The sequence below is a fragment of the Ctenopharyngodon idella genome, chromosome 4 (genome assembly GCF_019924925.1).
Source record: "Ctenopharyngodon idella isolate HZGC_01 chromosome 4, HZGC01, whole genome shotgun sequence".
Taxonomy (NCBI): Eukaryota; Metazoa; Chordata; class Actinopteri; order Cypriniformes; family Xenocyprididae; genus Ctenopharyngodon; species Ctenopharyngodon idella.
Window position 1 is genome coordinate 8,972,988 of NC_067223.1, and position 22,242 is coordinate 8,995,229.

At 37.2% G+C, this 22,242-nt stretch overlaps 2 protein-coding genes across 3 annotated transcripts; one reads left to right on the forward strand and one right to left on the reverse strand.

Moving 5' to 3' along the window:
* Positions 1-11,583, forward strand: prmt8b (protein arginine methyltransferase 8b). 2 transcript variants are annotated; one of them, XM_051889890.1, is made up of 10 exons: positions 1-611; positions 1,948-2,190; positions 3,620-3,775; positions 5,010-5,073; positions 5,709-5,851; positions 6,396-6,483; positions 6,952-7,067; positions 9,146-9,296; positions 9,382-9,503; positions 10,524-11,583. In XM_051889890.1, the coding sequence occupies exons 1-10, from the start codon at positions 543-545 to the stop codon at positions 10,605-10,607; spliced, it is 1,236 nt and encodes a 411-aa protein (XP_051745850.1). In that variant the 5' UTR covers positions 1-542; the 3' UTR covers positions 10,608-11,583. The 2 variants fall into 2 exon arrangements, with proteins under 2 accessions (XP_051745850.1, XP_051745851.1); XM_051889891.1 differs by having other exon boundaries at positions 1,951-2,190.
* Positions 10,833-22,110, reverse strand: cracr2ab (calcium release activated channel regulator 2Ab). The gene is given in 18 exon segments (XM_051889878.1): positions 10,833-12,072; positions 13,502-13,578; positions 13,771-13,987; positions 14,205-14,286; positions 15,477-15,615; positions 15,898-16,351; positions 16,438-16,529; positions 17,334-17,379; positions 17,456-17,527; positions 17,616-17,803; positions 17,904-17,999; positions 18,410-18,500; positions 19,570-19,639; positions 19,642-19,715; positions 19,810-19,969; positions 20,070-20,181; positions 20,789-21,171; positions 21,951-22,110. Coding segments are annotated over 17 exon segments (2,298 nt in total). The 5' UTR covers positions 21,029-21,171; positions 21,951-22,110; the 3' UTR covers positions 10,833-11,984.
* Between the last annotated feature and the right edge of the window lie 132 nt (positions 22,111-22,242).

Here is a 22,242-nt window from a genome sequence, read left to right on the forward strand (position 1 = left end):
TCGCTCCAGTTCTGCACTCGCTGCGCTCGAGTTCAGTCAGCACAGTCTTTCAACTCCAACTTTCAGCGTTATCCAGACGCACTTGACCAAAACACGACGAAGTGGACAACTCGATGACTTATTACGAACTGAATAATAATGGATTATCACGTTAAACTGAAATAAAAGATGCGTTCTGATCTGTCAGACTATAGGTAACGCGGCGATGCGCAGCGGCAGGTGATGTGGATGCTGACGCGCCGTGGCTCAACTGGTCTCCAAGTGGCGCTGAGAACCTCTGGAAGAACTTTTGCGCGATGGACTTTCAGTAGGAGTCGGAATCATGGAGTTAAGGGACTACCTAAGAAGTCTTTATGACATATTCCCTATTAGTTTCCTTTTAGGCATTTATTGTTTATTTATCACAGCTGTGCAAATTAACAAATGGATCGTTTTAAAGCGCAAACCAAGTATTGCTCACTGCAGTACGTTTTAAAACTTTTGTAGGACATTTAGTGACAACACTTGCCCTTATCTAGTTAATCCGGATCCCGTTGGCTCGCATGGGACTGAGGCACTCATCGCGGTGCCTGCTCCTGCGGAGAAAGATGGCGGATGCGGAGAGCTCGGAGGTAAGTCAAAGATTCCTTAAGTCATGCATAATGCATCAATGCTCGTCCAAACATTCATATATACACTTGTAAATCGCAGGTGATTCATTCTAGTCGCTTATATGTGTGTTTAAGTGCATGATCGCGTAAAATGACGCGCTGGTTTGGAGGTCATACAAATCAGTGCCCGGTGATGTGTGACTATGCAGGCGAAAGAACAGCGAGATCCAAAGCAGAAAGCAGAGCAGAACACGTCCAGTTCCCTCGTCCTGAAAGATTCGCGATCACACACCACACCGAAAGCTAAATTGAGAGGTTTAGCCTATATTAATATTTATGGTGCGCGTAGGTTGCGTAAAGATTAAGCAGACATATCTGATGCGAGATGCCTCTTAGAAACCTCGAAAACAATAAACTAGCCTAAATTTGAACCTATACGATAAAGTAGTCGTATAAAGTTAGTCGTGCGCGTGCTGAATAGCGCTCAGTTCCTCTTTTATGTAGTCTGTTGGGTCATCGCGAGACGGCTGAGCGCTGTCCTTGGTGCTGCAGTATTTTGCCCCCCTCCCCGGCTAATTAGCATATTCACCTTTGCATACCTGATTTAAACGTTGACGTTGTTAATTGGTGCACTAAATGCCGTATTAGAAGCTCTGAAAAGCAAGGTGAAAAAAGGTGAAACACATTCGTGACCCTAGATCACAAAACCACTAATAAGTCACAAGGGTATATTTGTAGCAATAGCCAACAATACATTGTATGGGTCAAAATGATCGATTTTTCTTTTATGCCAAAAATCATTAGGATATTAAGTAAAGATCATGTTCCATGAAGATATTTTGTAAATTTACTACCGTAAATATATAAAAAATTGATTTTTGTGAGTGGATATGCATTGCTAAGTACTTAATTTGGACAACTTTAAAGGTGATTTATGTTCCTGAGTCCATCTGCTTTAAATTTTTGACATTATTTATTTATTCATCACATGAAAAAAATACCTTGGAAAAAGGTCAAACCTAAAAAAAAAAAACATTTACAGAAAATATAAGGATTTATGATATTTTGTTTTATTCAATGTCAATATTTTTTTTTTGTGGCATTTTTTTTCTTTCATTTTATTTTAAATAAATAAATTAATTGCTTGTATAGCTCAAAAAGTGGGATATAGCAATACCAAGGTCATGGGTTTGACTCCCGACGAGTGTATAAACTGATTCACTGTATACTTTGAACACAGTATGAGTTAATTTAGATAAAACTGTCTGCCAAATGCATAATTACACTCACTGAATCCAATAAGTGTTGATGTAGGATAGTGAGCCTTTTCAGATTATTTTACTGTTGACTTTACCAGCAGCGCCAGCAGCAGAAGCAGCAGCATATTTCCAGTGTGCCCTCGTCCCAGTCCTTGCAACCTTCTCCGCTACCAAAGCCAGTGACTTCCGTTCATCATGTTCCACACCCCCCACACACACCACATGTCTCTGCACTGTCTGCCTGTCCGGGACGAGGCAAGATGGCCAAGCTACTCAACCCGGAGGAGATGACATCACGGGACTACTACTTCGACTCCTATGCCCACTTTGGAATTCATGAGGTAATCGAAGGTCCAGTTTGGATGGTTTTACCATCTAGTATAGGTCTAGTCTAAGATGAAAATGCTATCTTGTTCACTGTCAAGGACAAGAAGTTGTTTCTGCTATAGAACTTCTATCACGTGCAGCCGATGATAAGAACATACTTAAATGTGTCACTGAAACCATCTTCTAAGCTCATTCACAAAGAACTGAGAGAACACCTTTGATACCGGCACATTTAGAGCATGAGGGTCAAATTGGATCTGTCTGCAGATAAAAGAACAGTTCTTGATAACACACAGAAAAAGAAGGACAAGAGTAAGATAGCGAGATGGAGAAAGAGAGAAAGAAAAAGGAAAGAGAATTAGAGCGGGGGGAGGGGTGCTTGGAAAGATGTGTATCAGTTAATCCCAGCAGGCTAAATGGAGACCTGTCTCTATAAAAAGAATCCTGGAGACACTGCGCTTTGTGTCCTATATATTGTCCTCCATAGCACAGTCCAAGAGAAAAGGTCCAGAAATGAGAGAAAAGTACCCTGATTTTAGCCCTCTTATTTGAACACTCTGTTTTCAATGCTTTTATCATAACTAACAGTGCAAACTCGATGTAACTAAGAGATTCGTTAAATAAAACAGGAGATTTGGTGTGACTCCAGAACTCAGTCACTGATAAACTCGTGCTGTTTGATTGACAGCTCTAGCGATTGTAAAGGGAGCGTTCTTTGATTGCTTTCTATATATAATTTAATCACCGTTTAAATAACGGATTATTTTCATCCTACTAAGAGAAACAACGTGAAGTTGACCGTGTAGTCACTGGTTTGATTTACTGACACATAGACAAAGAACATCTGACTGTACTTGAATCATTACATATCAGATCAGGCATTAGAATTAACACAGTTACTTACATGTTGTTGCATTACTGTCGAGTCCATATGGCATTGCAAAGCCTGCGCCGAAATGTGACTGATTTACCAAAGAATCCACAGTGAAATGTACTGAATACAAATAAATAAAGCTCAACTGAGACATTCACATTGTTAAAAATATATAACCATATTCCTCGCATTAGGATGCTTTGAAAGGTAATGTTATTTTTAGTCCTGTATCGCTCTTCTCTCCTCGTCATCTCACTAACACGGCAGTGGGCGGGGCTAACGTTGCAATGATGAAGTAAGCATTGATTTTTTCTTTGGAGGCGGCGTTTCAACTATCTATGATAGATAGGCACATTCCGGGACAAGTCGTTCGATGGGCCTGGTGTCAATAAAAACTGTTATTGGACTAACAAGGAAGTTTCAGTTCTGAAACTTACAGGATATTCTTACAGCACAATGACCTCTTATATATCAAAGACTCAAGGAAATGTTGATTTCTCAATTCATGACCCCTGTTAATAAAATGTTGCTATAGTCTGACTAAAAGTTGTTGTTTTTCCTCTCAATAGGAAATGCTAAAGGATGAGGTGAGGACACTGACTTATAGGAACTCCATGTACCACAATAAACACATCTTTAAGGATAAGATTGTTCTAGATGTGGGCAGCGGAACCGGAATCCTCTCCATGTTTGCTGCCAAGGCAGGAGCTAAGCATGTGTACGGGGTGAGGAATCAAATTACACATTACAAGCGTGTTTACTGTAATATACAATAGGTTTAAGTTAGAGGGCAACATGCAGGCATTGCTGCAGAAATTCCACTTTTTTTACACTCCCAAACTATATCTATGTATATCTGGAGAGACAGAGTGGGAGAGCATGTTGATAATATCAGTACCGTTACTGTGCTTCTGGTCTGTAGTTAGATAACACTCCATTGATCCACCCACTAGGTCCAGTTCTAGTCGCTTTTTTATCTTTTCTATGCCACAATAAGCAAAAGAGGTTTCTGTTTGTGTCCAAAGCACAGATACATACAAGAAGAAAGGGTTTACACAGGTTCATAGACATTTAAAATGCACATTTATCATTTTAAAATGAAAACTGTTCTAGCAGGCTCGCATAGGATATAAATGCAAGCATATGAACATACAATATGCATAATATCAGCAAAAAACTGGAGTAGATAGCCGTGCTGATATTTAGATAAACATCATTATTGTGATTTAGATAAATTATTACCAGTTACTTTGTCTTTTTTTGCTTCACCAATGAAAATAGTTCCAAACAAAGCCAAAAAAAAAAGTGACTCCAAGCAAAAAAAGTAAGTCAGTGGTTTTGAATGAATCAGTTGAGCGAATGATTTAATGACTCATGCAGAGACAATAGTTGTTAGGCTTGTTCGAGATGCATCGGCGCTTCACAGAATGATCGGCATATGACAGCAAGAGTGTTTGGAGAAAATATAAGACTCCTTATGCTTTTGAATCGCTCTTGCGTTACTTTGATGTCATACGCCAATCGGTCTGCACAGCGCCAAAGCATCTCAAACAAGTCTATCTGTTTCATTCCTGTACTAATCATTTTTTGAACAAATCGGTTGAATGAAAGAATCATTGATTCACTCATTAAGACAGTCACTTGTCGCCACCTACTGGCAAAGCAATGTAACTTGCAGAAAGAGTCAGTGAAACATGGCTACTAATACACAGACTGGAACGGCCAAACAAAGAAAAGCAGAGTGATACAAACAGTATATTTCAAAAAATATTTTAGCAATTATTTTATTATAATTATTTTTTTCTCAAAATACAAACCCAAATCCAATCAAACTTGAAGTTATGCATGAAAAAGCATTCCATCTGGCTCGATTCCACTAGCATACCTCTAATATGGTTCATGCAATTATCTTACTAATTATGCTAATATAATTAAGCTAATTTTCATTTTGTTTTGTAGATCGAGTGTTCCAGTATATCAGAGTATTCCGAAAAAATCATCAAATCAAACCACCTGGACAATGGTAAGACAATCTGCTGTTAGGACACAGCACAGTGTTTAGGTCTGAATTTTGGTGTGGAATAGAAGAGTCATACATTTCCTGTCGGCAAGTGGACTTCCATAACACAGGAAGCAGTATATTCACTTCCTGTAGCTAACACCCTCCTCTTGTGGTGTGATGACAGAAGTTGTTTAGTTGTCCACAGCAGCTCTCATTAACACTGGAGAGCAGCAGGCGGTTGAGAAGCCTGAGTCAGTGTGAGAGAGGAGTCACTGCTCTAAACACACACACACACACACACACACACACACACACAGGCATGGAAATTGGAGATTGGCAACCTGCCTTTTGAAAAATGGGAATAATAGTGAGGATGGGAGAAAAGAAGAGGGAGCAAGAGAAAACCATGAATAACCCCATCAATCAAATGTAACTTTATATTGTCATTCTTATGACATTCTTATCATTCTTGTGACTAAATGCTGGGTTTGTAACCCATTTGATTTCTGTAATGTGACTTATTTATGAATGAAACAAAAAAAATTCGGGTGAGACTTGATTTTATCTTTTTGTAATTGTAAATTATAGAGAATAAAATCAGCTCAATGCAAGCCTCACTGTCTCTTACATTCATCTATTTTTTGTGCATCTTATAGTTATTACCATCATTAAAGGGAAGGTGGAGGAGACTGAACTGCCCGTGGATCAGGTGGACATCATCATTTCAGAGTGGATGGGCTACTGTCTTTTCTATGAGTCTATGCTCAATACTGTCATCTACGCCAGGGACAAATGGCTGGTCAGTGTGTGTGTATGTGTTGGCTGTCTCAAGGCCAAGGTTATTTGACTAATTAGAATGTGAAGCATGTGTCCATGCTGAAAATTATCATTTATAATGGGAATGAGTGGCTAGTCATTAGGACTGCTGATGAATGCCTACCACTGAATGACAATTTGGTCCAGAGGACAAGTGGCTTGTTAGAGATTTTTTATAGAACCATTGTGTTGGTGCCAACACATTGTTTCACCCTAGAGTTATTTTTATGGTGCACTGAACAGGAAGGAAAAGAAAGAATGATGTGAAGTCACTGGAATAATAGGAATATAATCACGCATATGCCAGGAATACATAGTTTCAGCAGTGTCTAATAATTATATAAAAAATAATTAAATTATATAAATAATTATTAAAACTATTATATTATATTATATTATGGTGTTTTATGACTTAAACTTCTACTATTAATAATAATATTTGAACTTTTACAAAAAAATTGAGTCAACTAGCCATTATTTTTTTTCATAGGTGATATCTGAGAGTTCTCTTTCCTGTCGTTTTTCAGAAACCTGGCGGTTTCATGTTTCCAGACAGAGCGACATTGTATGTGGTCGCCATTGAGGATCGACAATACAAAGACTTCAAAATCCACTGTGAGTGCATACACACACACACACACACACACACACACACACACACACTTATTGCCATGAGGCAACTACATGTACTGTATTAAATGACCATTTAAATCCCTTTCTCTTCATAAAATCTCTTTCTCGTTCTAAAATGAGGCTTGATCAGTGGATCCCTCACATTTATTTATCTTAAAAAAAAGAAATGAAAAACATCAGGAAAAATTCCTGTTGAGCTCAATTACTCCCCTGCAGCAAAACGTTTGCTTTTCCTCCATCCTTTTCACTCCCTCCTTCATGTTTTGGTTGGAAGTGAGAGATTCGCCTCGGCCTAACGCACATGAGGGGATGTAATCAAATGCTGCCAGACACAGAGGAGGCAGCAGTCTATTTTAGGGCCAAATGAAGGCGACCAGACACAGGTTTTCTACTTTTCAGACACATACGAGTTTTAAAATGTCTTGAAATATATTTTCTCTGTGCTTGCAGGGTGGGAGAACGTCTATGGTTTTGACATGACGTGCATTCGGAACGTTGCTATGATGGAGCCCCTGGTGGACATAGTAGATCCTAAACAAGTCGTGACCAACTCCTGCCTCATTAAGGTACGAGTATGTGCTCGCCTCTATGTATGTATATGTGAGCAAGATCTGATTTGAATCATAGTACTGACTGACTGTGCGATAGGCCACTTTGGAACACATGTAGCGTGGGTGTTACATAACAGAATAATTTGCAGTAAAGAGCCGCCTGATGACAGCGTGGTAATGTGTGTTCATTTCAACACATACACAAACACCAATCATTCATTTAAATTAGCCAACAGAAATACGTCCTCATAGGATATAATTCTAATAATATCATCATGTAGATCATTTGAAGCCTTATATATCCTTATACTTCATTAAAATGGTCTTATCCCATACAGTAGGAAAGATAATATATTATATTAAATTGATTATATTAAAACGAAAAATTATTATCAAAATGAGATAATATTAACTCTCAAAGTATCTGAGCTATGCTATCTATATTTTCAAGTCCATACCTGTATTTCAACAATTTCCTAATTTTGTTTTAGAGAAATATCTGAGACAAAGATAATACTTAAAGTAAAGTTAGTAAGATAGAAAATGATCCCATGATTTACTCACCCTCAAGCCATCCTAGGTGTATATGACTATCTTCTTTCAGATGAACACAATTGGAGATATATTTAAAAGATATACTCTTTCGAGCTTTATAATGGTAGTGAAGGGGGAACTAGATTTTGAAGCCCAAAAATATTCATCCATCTATTATAAAAAAAATAATCAATACAGCTCCAGGGGGTTAATAAAAGGCTTTTGAAGTGAAGTGATGCATTTTTGTAAGAAAAATATCCATATCTAAAACTTTATAAATTCAAATAACTAGCTTCAGGGGGACGACCATATACATACTGCGGAAGTCGCCAAATGAAGCGATGTATGACGCAGGATGTAGGAGCAGCGTAAACTTAGACGCCTCTCGCAGTTCAAACAAATATGGCTGGGCAACAAACTCAAGCTCCTCTTCTCTTTAAAAATTATCATTTTAGACTTCTAATTGGTGACTGGTGTTTTGTTTTTCTCTATCCTCTGAGCTTCTGCGTTCGTCATTATGTCATGCGTCGGTTCAGAAGTTACTCTTCCGCTGCAAATCATTGTGTACGGCCGTCTGCAGGAAGTTAGATATTATAGTTAATAAAGTTTTAAATATGGATATTTTTCAAATAAAAACCCATCGCTTTGCTTCAGATGGCCTTTATTAACCCCCTGGGATGGATTACTTTTATGATGGATAGATGATTGTTTTTGGCTTCAAAATGCGGCCCCCCCTTCACAACCATTATAAAGTTCGGAGGAGCAAGGATATTTTTAAATATATATCCGATTGTGTTCATCTAAAAAAGAAGATGGTCTTATACACCTAGGATGGCTTTAGGGTGAGTAAATCATGGGATAATTTTCATTTTTGGGTGAACTATCCCTTTAAGTGAGAGAGAAATGAGATCTCATTTAAATGTCCTGAACTCTTAAACAGCAACCTGTTTAAGCAATGGCCTTCATTTTTCATGAGCAAATAAGGTTTATGATATGCGTGTCAGTGAAGGCATATTGAATGTCAAGAATGTCAAAAGAAAAAAAGAATGTAGGGGACAGAGAGAGCTGGATTACCACCAGCGAAAGAAAGTAAGAAAGAAAGAAAGAAAGAAAGAAAGAAAGAGAAGGCTGTGCTTTCACTGTGCCTCTGAATCAACTGGGGGATCAAACTCTTTGAAGAGGAGAATGATTTCGGCCTCTTTGTGGGGTTTATTAAATGAAAGGTTGAACTGAACAAATGAAAAGCTCAGTGCTGCCACTGATCTGTTGTTTGCTCAAAGAGTAAGAGGATCTTTGTTCACCAAGGCTGATACTTGTGCCAACATCTCTGCTCATACAGGCACCAATATAGCCACAGCCAAACAATATAGTCTTTGAAACTGGATCTGTCGTGATGTGTGGGTTAAGGCTATATGACATAGATCAAGCTTAGATCACAGCCAAAGTATCTCATGGCCGATCATCAAAAGACTTTGTTAGTGCAAGTATGCGGGCCATCATAATCTCTATTTAAACAATCTCTACTCCAAAAAGTGTGAGACGTGACATATCGGTTTCAGGAGGTGGACATCTACACGGTGAAGCCGGAGGACCTGACGTTCACCTCAGCCTTCTGCCTGCAGATTCAGAGGAATGACTATGTTCACGCTCTCGTCACGTACTTCAACATTGAGTTCACCAAGTGTCACAAGAAGACAGGCTTTTCTACAGGTTCAGCCTTCACTTATTCCGTACCTTATTATCTCTTACAAATAATTTTTTTTTACTAACTGAGCCAATGTACATTCCCTTCCAGCCCCTGATGCTCCCAGCACTCACTGGAAGCAGACAGTGTTTTATCTGGAGGATTATTTAACGGTGCGGAGAGGAGAGGAAATCCTGGGCAGCATCACCGTGAAGCCCAACGAGAATAACGAGGTGAGGCTGTAAGTGTATGTGGGGGTGGGAAATGGATATGGAGAGAAAACAGTGGTTCTCAACATTTTTGACTACAAGACAATATTTGAAGGCCCACCCAAGATATTTCTGGTAGGCCCACTTCTGCTGTTATAACAAAGCTTCTCATTTTCAAACTTATTTACAGAAACTATTAATGGAAATTTATCAAAATAAATAAAATAATTAAATTCCAGAACTCCTTAATTTTCAATAGCTGAATGTTCTCCAGGGTTTCTCCACTTTTCATTACCAGTGAATTTTCTAGTTATTACGTTTGTAGAAATTAAAGTTTTTAAAATTGTATTTTACTTACAACTAGTAATTTCTACCTGATAAAATATTTTAGAGCTTGACATAACTAGAAAAAAATATTTATTATAAACTTTTCCATGGCTTTTTAAGATATTTTATTAACTTGCATGACTTTTTCAGGTCTAGAAATCACACTTTTAAATTCCCTCAAAATAAAAAAAAAATTAAAAAAAATAAAATAAAATAAAATGAAGCCTGTTTTACCTTTTTTTTTTTTTTTTTTAGCTTGCTTTGTCCTATTTTTAAATGAAAGTTACAAGAAGCCAGTGATTATAAAGTTATAAATATGGATATTTTTCTTACAAAAACACATCGTTTTGCTTCAGAAAGCCTTTATTAACCCCCTGGAGCCGTATGGATTACTTTCATGATGGACGGATGTGCTTTTTGGGCTTCGAAATCTAGGGTACAATTCACTCCCATTATTGAGCTTGGAAGAGCCAGGATATTTTTTAATATAACTCCGACTGTGTTTGACTGAAAGAACAAAGTCATATATAACTAGGATGGCTTGAGGGTTAGTAAATTATGGGATAACTTTCATTTTTGTGTGAACAAACTCTTTAAGCCATCTTGGAAGTGTTCTGAGGCCCCCTAGTGGCTCTTGCCCCCCTTGTTGAAAACCACTGGTTTATAAAAAAAGTATGAGGCAGATTTCAAAGAAATAAAGTACTTGATTTCTTTCAGCGTGACTTGGACTTCACCTTTGAGCTGGATTTCAAAGGGCAGCTCTGCGACGCAGCCATCTCCCATGACTACAAGATGCGGTAAAACTCAAGCAACATCTCGAGTCGGGGCACTGTTTCCCAGGGAGATTCGGTGGAGAGATGGACTGTGTCTCTCCTCTGCCTCTGTCTGGATAAGAGAGGCTGCCAAACTGCAGGACCCTTCTATGATGTCATCAGTGAAAGTCCAGCACTAAAAGCAATAGTGTCATCGCGTGTCACGTTCTTAAACGCACATAAAGAATAGACTGTGAAAACATCACTCTGAATGTAACTGTTAACGAGTCTGAGAATGTCAATGTTTGTGTTTATTTAACCGTATAAGAAAAGTGTTAATGAACAGTATATGCCAATGTGAAATCGTACAATGGTGCCTCATAGAACAAAGGCTTCAGTTTGGGTGCATAAATGAAAAGAGTTTTGCTTATGTTTAAGTGCATTTTATTGTGTTATATTTATTGGGTTAGTGTAGAGTTGTTTAATATAGTGACCACTGGCATGTTTTCTACCTTTTATTTTAATTCATTCAGGTTTCACTAAGATTTTTCTAAAGAACCTCTAAGAGCAGCTAAACTATTTTAAATCATTCTTACTGAATACAAGATTTGTTATTTTAGAGTAACTTAATGTGACAGTTTTAACTTACTAACAGTTTCACTTTTTTGTGTTCATTTAAATGTCAGGTCACTGTCACATACAACCTGTTTGAACCACCTGTTTGCTCCTTTGTGTAAAACAAGATGGTCACAGAGCAGTTCAGATGAAGGCAACAAACGAGGGATGACATGTTCAACACTGACTCCAGCCAATATTCTTCCCTCAATAACATATTGAAGATTTTAGTGCTTACTGATGTTGTCATCAACTGAACTGTCTCTTTAAATGGTTACTGAAAACACTTCTTGTTCTAGTAGAGAGGTTTTACTGGCCATTTTGAAATCTAGGTTTCATGATGCTAGTAAGACTTCAGATGTATTGAATGAGGCTATTGAAATGCTAAATAAATGGGAAGTAACAAACAATCACATTTTGTCCTAAATGACTTTGTTCTCACTCACCTGGTTGTATGTGAACCACATGTATCACATGCAGCCTTAACCGAACACATTTTCCCCATAAAAATAATGGGTATTGTGATTGACAATTGGTATTGTTAACAAATAGAATATGTACAAATATCATTTTAAATGAGGTGTGACAAACTGTACTGAGACTACAACACACATCATTTGAGCACAGATATACAATGGGCATGAAAAACCTTCCTACACTTTACACTATCATTACATTTTTGATTCAGGTAAAGTGAATTGCCCTCTTTTAGCCTACATTAAATTATTTACATTAAGCATAAGGTTGTTTGATGATGATACATAAAGCACGGAGTGATTTCACCCATGAGTGTGTGTATATATGTGTGTGGTCACTTGCAGCAGGCTTTCTTCTTCATTGGTTGATCTACCAGTCTGACCGTATTCACCCATACTCTGTCTTCCTGTTCCCTCAGGACTCTACAAACATATCAGAGTTCATTAAATAAAATACTGATATTAATATTAATATAAAAATAAATAATAATAATGAACGTATGCAGGGAAGGAGGATTTGTTAATAGATGTCAGTGAATGCAGAGGCTTCACTACGCTGAATAAACTACTTTTGTGGGAAAATGACAACTGCACAACAGGTAGGATTCACATCATGGCACTCATTCATTTCTATGGCATCCGCAAACAGTGATTGACTGTCGCACAACGAAATTCAGTGACATCAAGGCTGTAATGTAATGGTTATCAAGGCACACCTGATTCAAGTTGGCTGTTATGCTTTCTTTAATGGAAGAGCCACAAACCTCGTATCTCCAAATAATAAGTCCGTCTCTGTTAATAGTATTGGGTTGGACATGTGGTCTCAAAATGGCCGCCACACACATTTAAGTCCACTTTTTTATGTCCTTCCCTCTCTAACTTTCCTCCGTCTTGTTAATTTGGATATACATCATTGCTTACATTGCATGAGTGCCCACTACTGGTGAAACCATTGCAATGGGTTTAAATGAAACGCCCTTGAAATGAAAAGCTCTTGATCATGTGTGGGTAAATTAAGTGCAAGAACTGCAATCTTGTTTCTAAGGATCTGTCCAAAGTATACATTAGAGTAGGGGTGTACAAAATTAAGGGGTCAAGGGTCTGTCCAAATAAACTTCCCATGTCCACTTGACAAAGTTGAAGGCACTTCAAAATAGCAGCAAGGATTCCCTGAGGAATCCAAAATCGCATACTTCCCTACTATATAGAAAAAAGAAAAAAAAAAAAAAAAAAAAAAAAAAGTGTATGTGAAAAGAGTAGCATGTCCGAATTCATAGTACTCATAAAAAGAGTAAGCAAAAAGTACACAGATGGCTTGTTACTTCTGCCGAGATTCTGAAGTACTATCCCATGAAGCCACAAGAGAGGATTTGTGAATGGCAGTAAAGTGAACTGATGCTGGTAGGTCACATGACAGTGACAACATGGCTAATGTAGTACAGCCGGATTACTTTTATACTATAAAGAACATACATTTTTAACGCAAAGTAATTACTTATTCAAGTAAATACTTATAACTAGAATGTGATTTCGGATGCAGCCTACTGGGCCTTTCAAAGTAAATCAACTATACAAGGTTCACATAGTCTGAAAAAAGTATGACTGATGTAGAGATGAGCATCATGAGCGCATTTTGAAGATAAAAAGAAAACCGCAAGCTTTCCGTTTGACATCTGATAATGTTTGCTGACAGCTGGCAGTCTCACAGTTTTATACATGTCTCTTTTTTGTGGGTTGCAGCACTGGGTGAGGTGTTACAAAAAAAAAAACCCCCAAAAAAACCAAATCACAGCTAAACAAAATATTACAACAACGTCTGGTAACATTGTATTTGAGTGTTTTCAGTTCTTACCTGGCCAAATGTATCATGGCCTCCAGCACATTAGCTCCAGTATAAGCACTGCACTCATAGAACATCAGGTTTGTTTCCTACCAAATATATCAAAATACTATTAATTTATCCATAATGTGTTAGATATAGTGATGTAAACTTGTGAAAGCAAAGCATATTAAGTGATGTAAATATTTTACTAGGATATACTGTGTGTGTGTGTGTGTGTGTGTGTGTGTGTGTGTGTGTGTGTGTGTGTGTGTGTGTGTGTGTGTGAGGACCGTACATACCTCTGCTAGCATATCAGCCTCCTTTGTCTGCACTTCCCTCTCATTCTCCTTGTCTGATTTGTTGCCAAGGAGCATGACAGGGATAGGGTCGCCTACGGCCTCCTGAATGCTAGTCAGCCAGGGACGGACTGATCTGAAACTGTCCTCCATTGTGATGTCGTAGATGACCACCACTCCATCCGCCTTACGGAAAAACTGTTTAGTAATGCTGCGATACCTGCAGGACACAGTGACATTGCATTTTTTAATGCTAGATGTTTATCATCAGTGACAAGTGAGTTCATGTTTTGGTTGCGCAATAGATTACTCTGGACGACAAGCTTTTCAGATATGCTTAAAAGGATAATAGCACAGACCGAGGAACAAAAATAAACAAACTGAAGCTGAATGTAAATGTCCTATCTCTATCCTATATGTAGGCATCAGTGCCTCACCTTTCTTGGCCTGCAGTGTCCCATAACTGAAGAGCAACGTGACTGTCCCCCAAATTCAGCGTCCGCACACTATAGTCAATGCCTGTACAGCACAAAAAAAAAAAAATAAAAAAAAATAAATTATATATATATATATATATATATATATATATATATATATATATATGAAAAAAATATATACACAGAGAAAAAAAAGCCATAAAAAATACTGCTAAAAAATGAAATCTAAACATACAACAAACCATTATTGCAGTGAGTGCTAATGGCCACTAGAGGTTACTGTTGAGTAATATTTCTGTGTAGAATATACAAGTGTTTTGAACACTTTAGCCACATGCTTATGATTTTCATTGAATTACAAAGAAAAATATTGAACCAAGTTGTATATATTCTAAAGAAAGGCAACAAAATACCATTTACTAAAAATTAACTTGTGACCAGCTGGTTGAAAGTAACTAAAATGGCTAGGAAAAGTCCAGCGTTATTTGTTAGTCATTTTGGTTTGATTGTAACTAATACAATAACATTTTTATCATATTTTTTAAGTGTTCAGATTGTTTATGGGCCACTAGAGTCCAGGGGTGAAAGGCTAGAAACTTTGAATAAAGTGAATTGATGGTGTTTGACATAATCTGCTGCGCAATGTGCAGCAGGGTTTAAATGCAGGGAGTGTGACTTCCCAAGCCCTTTCATGTGATGTTGCCTGCTTTGAGAAATCCATCTGATATAGCATAGTAGGTTTTCGTTAACACGTACACATATATTCAAACACAATGAACTGAAACGCCTTTTAGGAGTATGTACTTTAAATGTCCAATCTAGTGTATTTTTGGAAATCAGTTTTGAGGGCCATATAAATCCTAAAAAGAGTGCAGTAATCCATTCTTCTGATCAAGTAAAGTAAACTCTAGTAAAAGGGAAGCCAATCTGCATTTACTGAAAATCCCTCATTGCAAAGTTATCCGTTAAAGCTACTTGAACTGACCTGTCTACTCACCAACTTGAGCAAGGTTAAAAGGATATTCACCCAAAAATGAAAATTTTGTCATCGTTTACTCACCCTCATGGTGTTCCAAACCGAGTTTCTGGTTACACTTTATTTTACAGTGCCGTAGTTACATTGTAATTACTCAAATAAGTACTGAGTACTATTAATTAACTAAATGTACTTACTATGGAGTTACATTAGGGTTAGGGTTTGGTTTAGGGTTAGTTACTTGTAATTATGCATAATTTACTGTTATTACTATAGTAAGTACATGTAGTACTTACCCACAGTGGCTGAGGTGGCAGAATGAAAATGTCCATCACAGAAGCGTCGCAGCAGTGCGGTTTTGCCAACACTGGAATTTCCCACCAGAATGACTTTAAAGAGACGTTGAGGGGATGCAGCAGCACCTTCTGCAGGACCCTGTAGCCAGAAATACCCACAGTGACATTTTTAAAGGAAAGCTAAAAGTTGTGTTGATAAGTGCACATAGTAAAAAACACTATTACGCTTTAAATGGGCCATATTCTAGACCTGTTTCTTTCAGTCCACATTTAAAGTCTCTTGCACTGACCATTTTTCACTCTCTCTCTCTCTGACATTTGAATTAAACAAGAATTATTGTTACTGTACCTTTAAGACTTTAATATGTAAATCTCTTCGCATATGAAAAGAGGTACTCTATGATATGTCCCTGTCACTTACCTGCTGGGTCTCCTTTCCGACAGGTTGACCCCGTGCAGATGAGGGAATGTTTCCTCTGATCCATTTCTTCTTAGACAGCTTCTTCAGCCTAACTGGTGGTGGAGAGTCAGCAGAGGCCAGAGACGCATTGGACGGGTAGAGGGAGCTCGTCTCTAGATCCCCCTGACCTTCTTCCTCTCCAGCTCGTTCTTCTTCTTCCTCACTTAGCTGATGCAGAAGAAGGTGAGGGTCTCCTTGCAACAGGTGGGGGAGGTGGTCCTCCTCGATAGATATGACTCTGCGTAGAGGCCAACCATCCGGTGGTGCATCCTCCACATCCACCCCGACATTTACACCTTCTGAGTCCCCAGCCACATTCTGCTTCCCATCATCCGCTGTGGTGAAGGGTGAACCGTTTGCTAAAGAGGTGGTCTTCCTGTTAGAGCGCTGAGTCACTTCCTCCTTATCAACTTCTCTGAAATGACAGAGAGGTTAGAGTAAATGTTTGTGTCATTAAATCATGTACGTATTCACATGAGAATATATGTGAGGATGTCTCACTTTTTGACAGATGGTTTCCTGTCAGTGTATTTTATTGAAGCTGTGCTCAGTCTGTGCTTGCGTGAGGATTTCTTCATTGAATTGCTGCGTTTCTATTGTAAATTACAATAAAATATTATGTTTTTAATTGCTCTTATTAATCAAACGTTGGAACACACCCACTCATTTTCTATTATTAATATTTTCCACATTTTAGAAAAACTGCAAAGTCATCGAAACTATGAAAAAACAAAAAAGAGAAATATGGGAATTATTTTGTGACCAAAAAAAATGCAGAAACTGTCTATTTGAGCTTCTTCAAACTAAACTAAAAACATTAAAAATAAAATATAAACAATTAAATAAAATATTATATAAACACATACAAATTATAATACAATTAATTGTGTCTAAGCTTTAGAAAAAAAATGTTTTATTATGAGAAGCATCAATCAGTGTTATCATTAACTAAAAATAAAAATTAAAAATATTTGTTAATTGAAATAAAATAAATGTTAACTGACAAACTTACACACACACAAATTATAATAAAATTAAACTTTAGTTTCATAGAGAATTTATGTAGGCATAATTATTTGTCTGCAAAATAATTTTGTGTCTAAGCTTTAGAAAAAATGTTTTTAAGATCATGAGAAGCATAAATCAAGTGTTATCATTAACTAAAAATATTTTTTAAAAAAATTGTTAATTGATATAAAATAAATGTTAACTGAAATAAAATAAAATAATATATTTTAGTAAAACTAAAATAAAAATGAATTAAACACTAAATAGACATATTTTAAAATAACTAATAAAAATGACAAAAATTCAACACCAAATTACAAAAACTTTAACTAAAACTAATGAAACAGAAAATATAAAAATAAAAACTAATTTAAAATTGGTAAACTTACCAGAAAGCTAATGTCTCGCTCATCTCGTAGATGTTTATTCATTTCTCTGAAAGAACAGCAAGAATTCAGATTTTTGTTGTTTGTCTTTGTCTACAGCATATGTGAGGCTGTACCAATCTCACCTGAGTAGATCTAACTGTTTCATCAAGCTCTGTTTTTCTCTCTGCAAGCCTTCAGTGATTCTGTACATCTCCCTGTGAGCGTAAAAAGTATTTGTATGTATGTGAGACTCAAAGATACTGGTAGGACTTCTGTGTACACATAATAAATGCACAGACTGACATCTCTCTCTCCTGCTGTAGTCGAGAGGCCTGCTCCTGCAGAATGCCCAGCTGCTCCTGAGCCAACACCAGCTCTTGGCAGGTGTGCTCAAGTTCACGAGACAGCTCTTCATTGGTCATTTTGAGTTTAACATTCTCCAGTCTACTCTCCTGGTGTTCGCTATGAAGGTCACGACATTGTCGCTCTAACTAAAAAAAATAATATACAAAAGTGTGAGTTGAAAAAGATCTGAGTGGCACAAAATTATACAATTTTGTATGATTCTGCATGTTCAGTTTTGGCACTCACCCTCCTCTGTTTTTGGAAAAGCTGCTCTAATTCCTGTTCTTTACCACGGAGCCGCTGCTGTAGGTCCTGACTGCGCAACTGCAGATTTTCAGAGTCCTGGAAGAGAGAATTAACATAGTAGTCCATTTCAATATTATTACAATTCGAAATAACTGTTTTCTATTTAAATATATTTTAAAATGTATGGCAAAACTGAATTACTCCAGTCTTCAGTGTCACCTGATCCTTCAGAAATCGTTCTAATATGCTTTTTTGACGCTCAAGAAACATTTCTTATTATTATCAATGTTGAAAGCAGTTGTGCTGCTTATCATTTTTGTGGAAACTCACTGTGATAATTTTTTTTCTTTGATAAATAGATGTCTTTACTGACACATTTGATCAATTGAATGCATCCTTGCTGAATAAAAGTATTAATTTCTCTTTTTTAAAAAACCTTACTGATCCCAAACTTCTCAAATGTATAGTGTAAATACACAGGTAACAGTTCAAAAGAATGTTTTTACCTTCAGAATTGCTTGATCTTTTTCATTAATGATCTGTTGCTCCATTTCTTCATACAATCTGCGTATTTCAGTGTCATGTGTGGCTGCTTTCCTGTGCAATGAGACAATGGCATTCAATGTTAAAGGGTTAGTTCACCCAAAAATGAAAATTCTGTCATTAATTACTCACCCTCTTGTTGTTCCACACCTGTAAGACCTGTTCATCTTCAGAACACAAATTAAGATATTTTTCATAAAATCCGATGGCTCAGTGAGGCCTGCATTGCCAGCAAGACAATTAACACTTCCAATGCCCAGAAAGCTACTAAAGATGTATTTAAAACAGTTCATGTGACTACAGTGGTTCAACCTTAATGTTATTATGAAGTGACGAGAATACTTTTTGTGTGCACAAAAAAACAAAATAACAAGTTTATTCAACAATATCTAGTGATGGGTGATTTCAAAACGCTGCTTCATGAAGCTTCGAAGCTTTATGAATTTTTAGTTTCGAAACTAAAGTATTCAAAAAGTATTCTCGTCGCTTCATTACGTTAAGGTTAAACCACTGTAGTCACATGAACTGTTTTAAATACGTCTTTAGTAGCTTTCTGGGCATTGGAAGTGTTAATTGTCTTGCTGGCAATGGAGGCCTCACTGAGCCATCGGATTTTATCAAAAATATCTTAATTTGTGTTCCAAAGATGAACAAAGGTCTTACGGGTTTGGGATGAAATAAGGGTGCGTAATTAATGACAGAGTATTCATTTTTGTGTGAACTAACCCTTTAAAACAATCAAAAGATAAAACACAAACAAGTCTTTCACATAATATTATATTCTAAATTCTCACAGTATTTACATTCCAAAACACTGGCTCAGACCTGTACATCCAGTTAGGTAATAATTCACAAATCACATCATTCTGACCTAGATTTAATCAAAATGCATTTTATTCCCACCAAAAAGTACTGTAAAAACCTGGTTAACGGTCACTGGACATGGATAAAACAGGATTCTATAGAGAATTACATTAAGCCTCTAAACAGGGATTATTCACAAGTAACACTGGGGGGAATTAAGAAAACAAAGCAGATTATTGGCTCTTAAACATGGGCGACTGATGGCATTGCTCTAAATTCATTCTCATTTCATGTTGCATATAGAGAACCAACATGTCACCTTCTGAGGGCGCTCTCCATCTCCTTCCTCTCTTGTTGTGCCTCTTTGATTTGATATGTGACACGGGCCAGAACTCTTCAAAGTTGGACAAGAGGTGAGGCTCATCTTTCCTGAGCTGAGCCCACAGACTGCGGACCTCACTCGGGCTGAATTGAAGAGAGATCTGTTACTGACTGTAGCAATATAATAATAACGTTTTATTGCAATGCAATGAGTCAAGTGTAAAACATGAGTACTGACTCCTCAAACACATTGCTAGCACCCAAGCTCTCCATCAACATGCTGAAATATCTCTCTTCATCATCCTCGTTCCCTGACAGCTCTTCATCTCCTGAGCTCTGAGAAGGTGTATTCATCAGTTCCTCCATCTTGGAGACTCTCTGTCCATGAAGAAAGTTACCTTGGGAACAGTTACACCATGTAAAAGCGTAATTTGATGTGCTATAAATATGCAGATTTTTTAAGACTTACTCTTGACAGGAAGGAGAAGATAAACTCACTGAATCCGGAGGAAAACTCTCCCAGCGTCAGGTATCCATTTTTGTCAAGGTCAAGCGAGTCAAAAACATTCTCAAGTTCCTCAGCAGTGAGTGGCAATTCTTTGTGTAGCCTCTAAGATAGAGAGAATGATGGTATATGATTGAATACAAAAGAAACAAATCTAGATATTCTGATTTGCCTATTTTGTACTAACAGAACATTGTAAATAAATAAAAAATCCTTTTAAATAGTAGGGAAAATAATGTAATGGTTCTGTTCTGTTTGTGGATTTCTTGTTTGCTTGTCCTTTGTTACTATAGTTACTCATTGGTTAATTGATTATGTTCACCTGTGTCTTGTTTGGGTCCTCATTTAGCCTGTGTATTTAAGATTGTTTAAGTTCATTGTCTTGTGTTGTATTTGAGTAGAAGCAAAAACTCTTAGGTTTATCTATTCCTACGATTCCAGTGTTTTGGATTATCTTTGTTTTCATTTTTGTAAATAAAAGTAAGACTGCTACAATTTAGGTCCTCTGCTCTTCTCCCCTTGCCTGAACTATGACAGCAACATATATATTTTGGAATTTAAAAAAACTGGCCATAGAAAGCTAAAAAATACAAGAACAACATTTGAATACAGAGCTGTATAATTATACCAAAGCCATGGCAGATGTAAAAATAAATAAAATGACAATAACAAATGGATAAAAATATCAAGTGGTGAAGGACCCCTACTTTACCCTCATATCAGTGCGTGTGATGAAGCCTTTTCCCTCGCTGTCACAGATCTGAAAAAAGTCCTCTATTTTGTCCAGCATAGAAATTTGTCCCCATCCTGCATTCTTCTTCACACTTTTCCTTTGCTGTGGCTTCGGCTGCTTCTCATCCTGGTCTGAGCCACTGCTGGTGACCCGTGTGTCTCTAACGTGTCGATCTCTGACATGATTCCAGCGCTGCTTACCTTCACCGTCTCTGAACATGTCAGGATACAATGTAGGCGTGAGATGTGACAGCACAAATGGGACGGAATCCAAAGCTAGATCCAATATACGGAATTATCCTGATTAATTCAGGAGACATCATTTATTATTGTCTTATACTGAATTCCTGCTGTGGGTCCCAGCTGGAAGAAAACAGGAAGAGTGCATCACGTCTTCTGTGTTAATAGGAATGTTAAGACTCTGAGAAGTGAAATGCAGATTAGTGGTGTATGTGTGAGCAGATTTAGTCATGTACTTATACTTTCCAGGCTCAGTTCAGCTTTTTGGAGTGAGAAAATTTTTAACATTTAACTATAAACACTTAATTAGTTTAACTTTATGTCTGTCTAAAACCATGGAATTTTCGTCACTCCAATACATAGGCCTGTTTCAGTGTGAGGGGAAATTGATTAAAGTAACTAACTATAAACAAAAAAGAATACAATATGGGAAAGTAAGGAAAGATTAAGTGAGAAGAAAAAAACCTAATAGAGTTTAGTCACTCATAAAAGTGATTAAAAGTTGTCAATACACATCATGCACATCTTATCATCACTGCTGAGGTCAGCAGTAAGCAGACCTGTCACTTTGATGTCACACCAGCACAATGTCAAGAGGGAACAGGAAGAGGTTTCTGTGCTGAAATTTCCTGTTTGATCACAGGATGAACTAAGGTTTGGATGAGGGGGTATCAAGTATTTAATATTTTTATTTAAAATTAACTTTTACATGATTGGCAGACAGATAAAGGTTGACACATCCTGCTAAATAAGAGTTGACTGCCAGGGCTCTGTGTAATTTGTGACATTAAACTAAATACATAGCCTAATGAAATGCTGAAGTCTCATACTAAACCTATATGCAAACTAAATTATCACAGAGAGAAACTGTTATAATTAAAATACAGAATTACAGCTCTTACCTGCACAATAAAACATTTTACTCTTCCAGGTCTATTCCTACAAAAAAAAAAAAAAAGTTGGTATAAACGTGTTTAATTAAATCCAGTAAATGAGTGAGTTTGTGGAGAGCGACCGTTACTCTGGTTTAAATGCTCTGCTGAGAGAGCGCGCGAGCAGAGTGCGCGGTCACAGAGGAGGAGGAACTTATTCAGCTTGCAGTCACAACATGATGTTTCTATGGTGACAGACGCTGCGCGTCCTCGATTCTTGCAACACATCTTAAAAACTGTTTTTTTTTTTTTTCTGTTTATT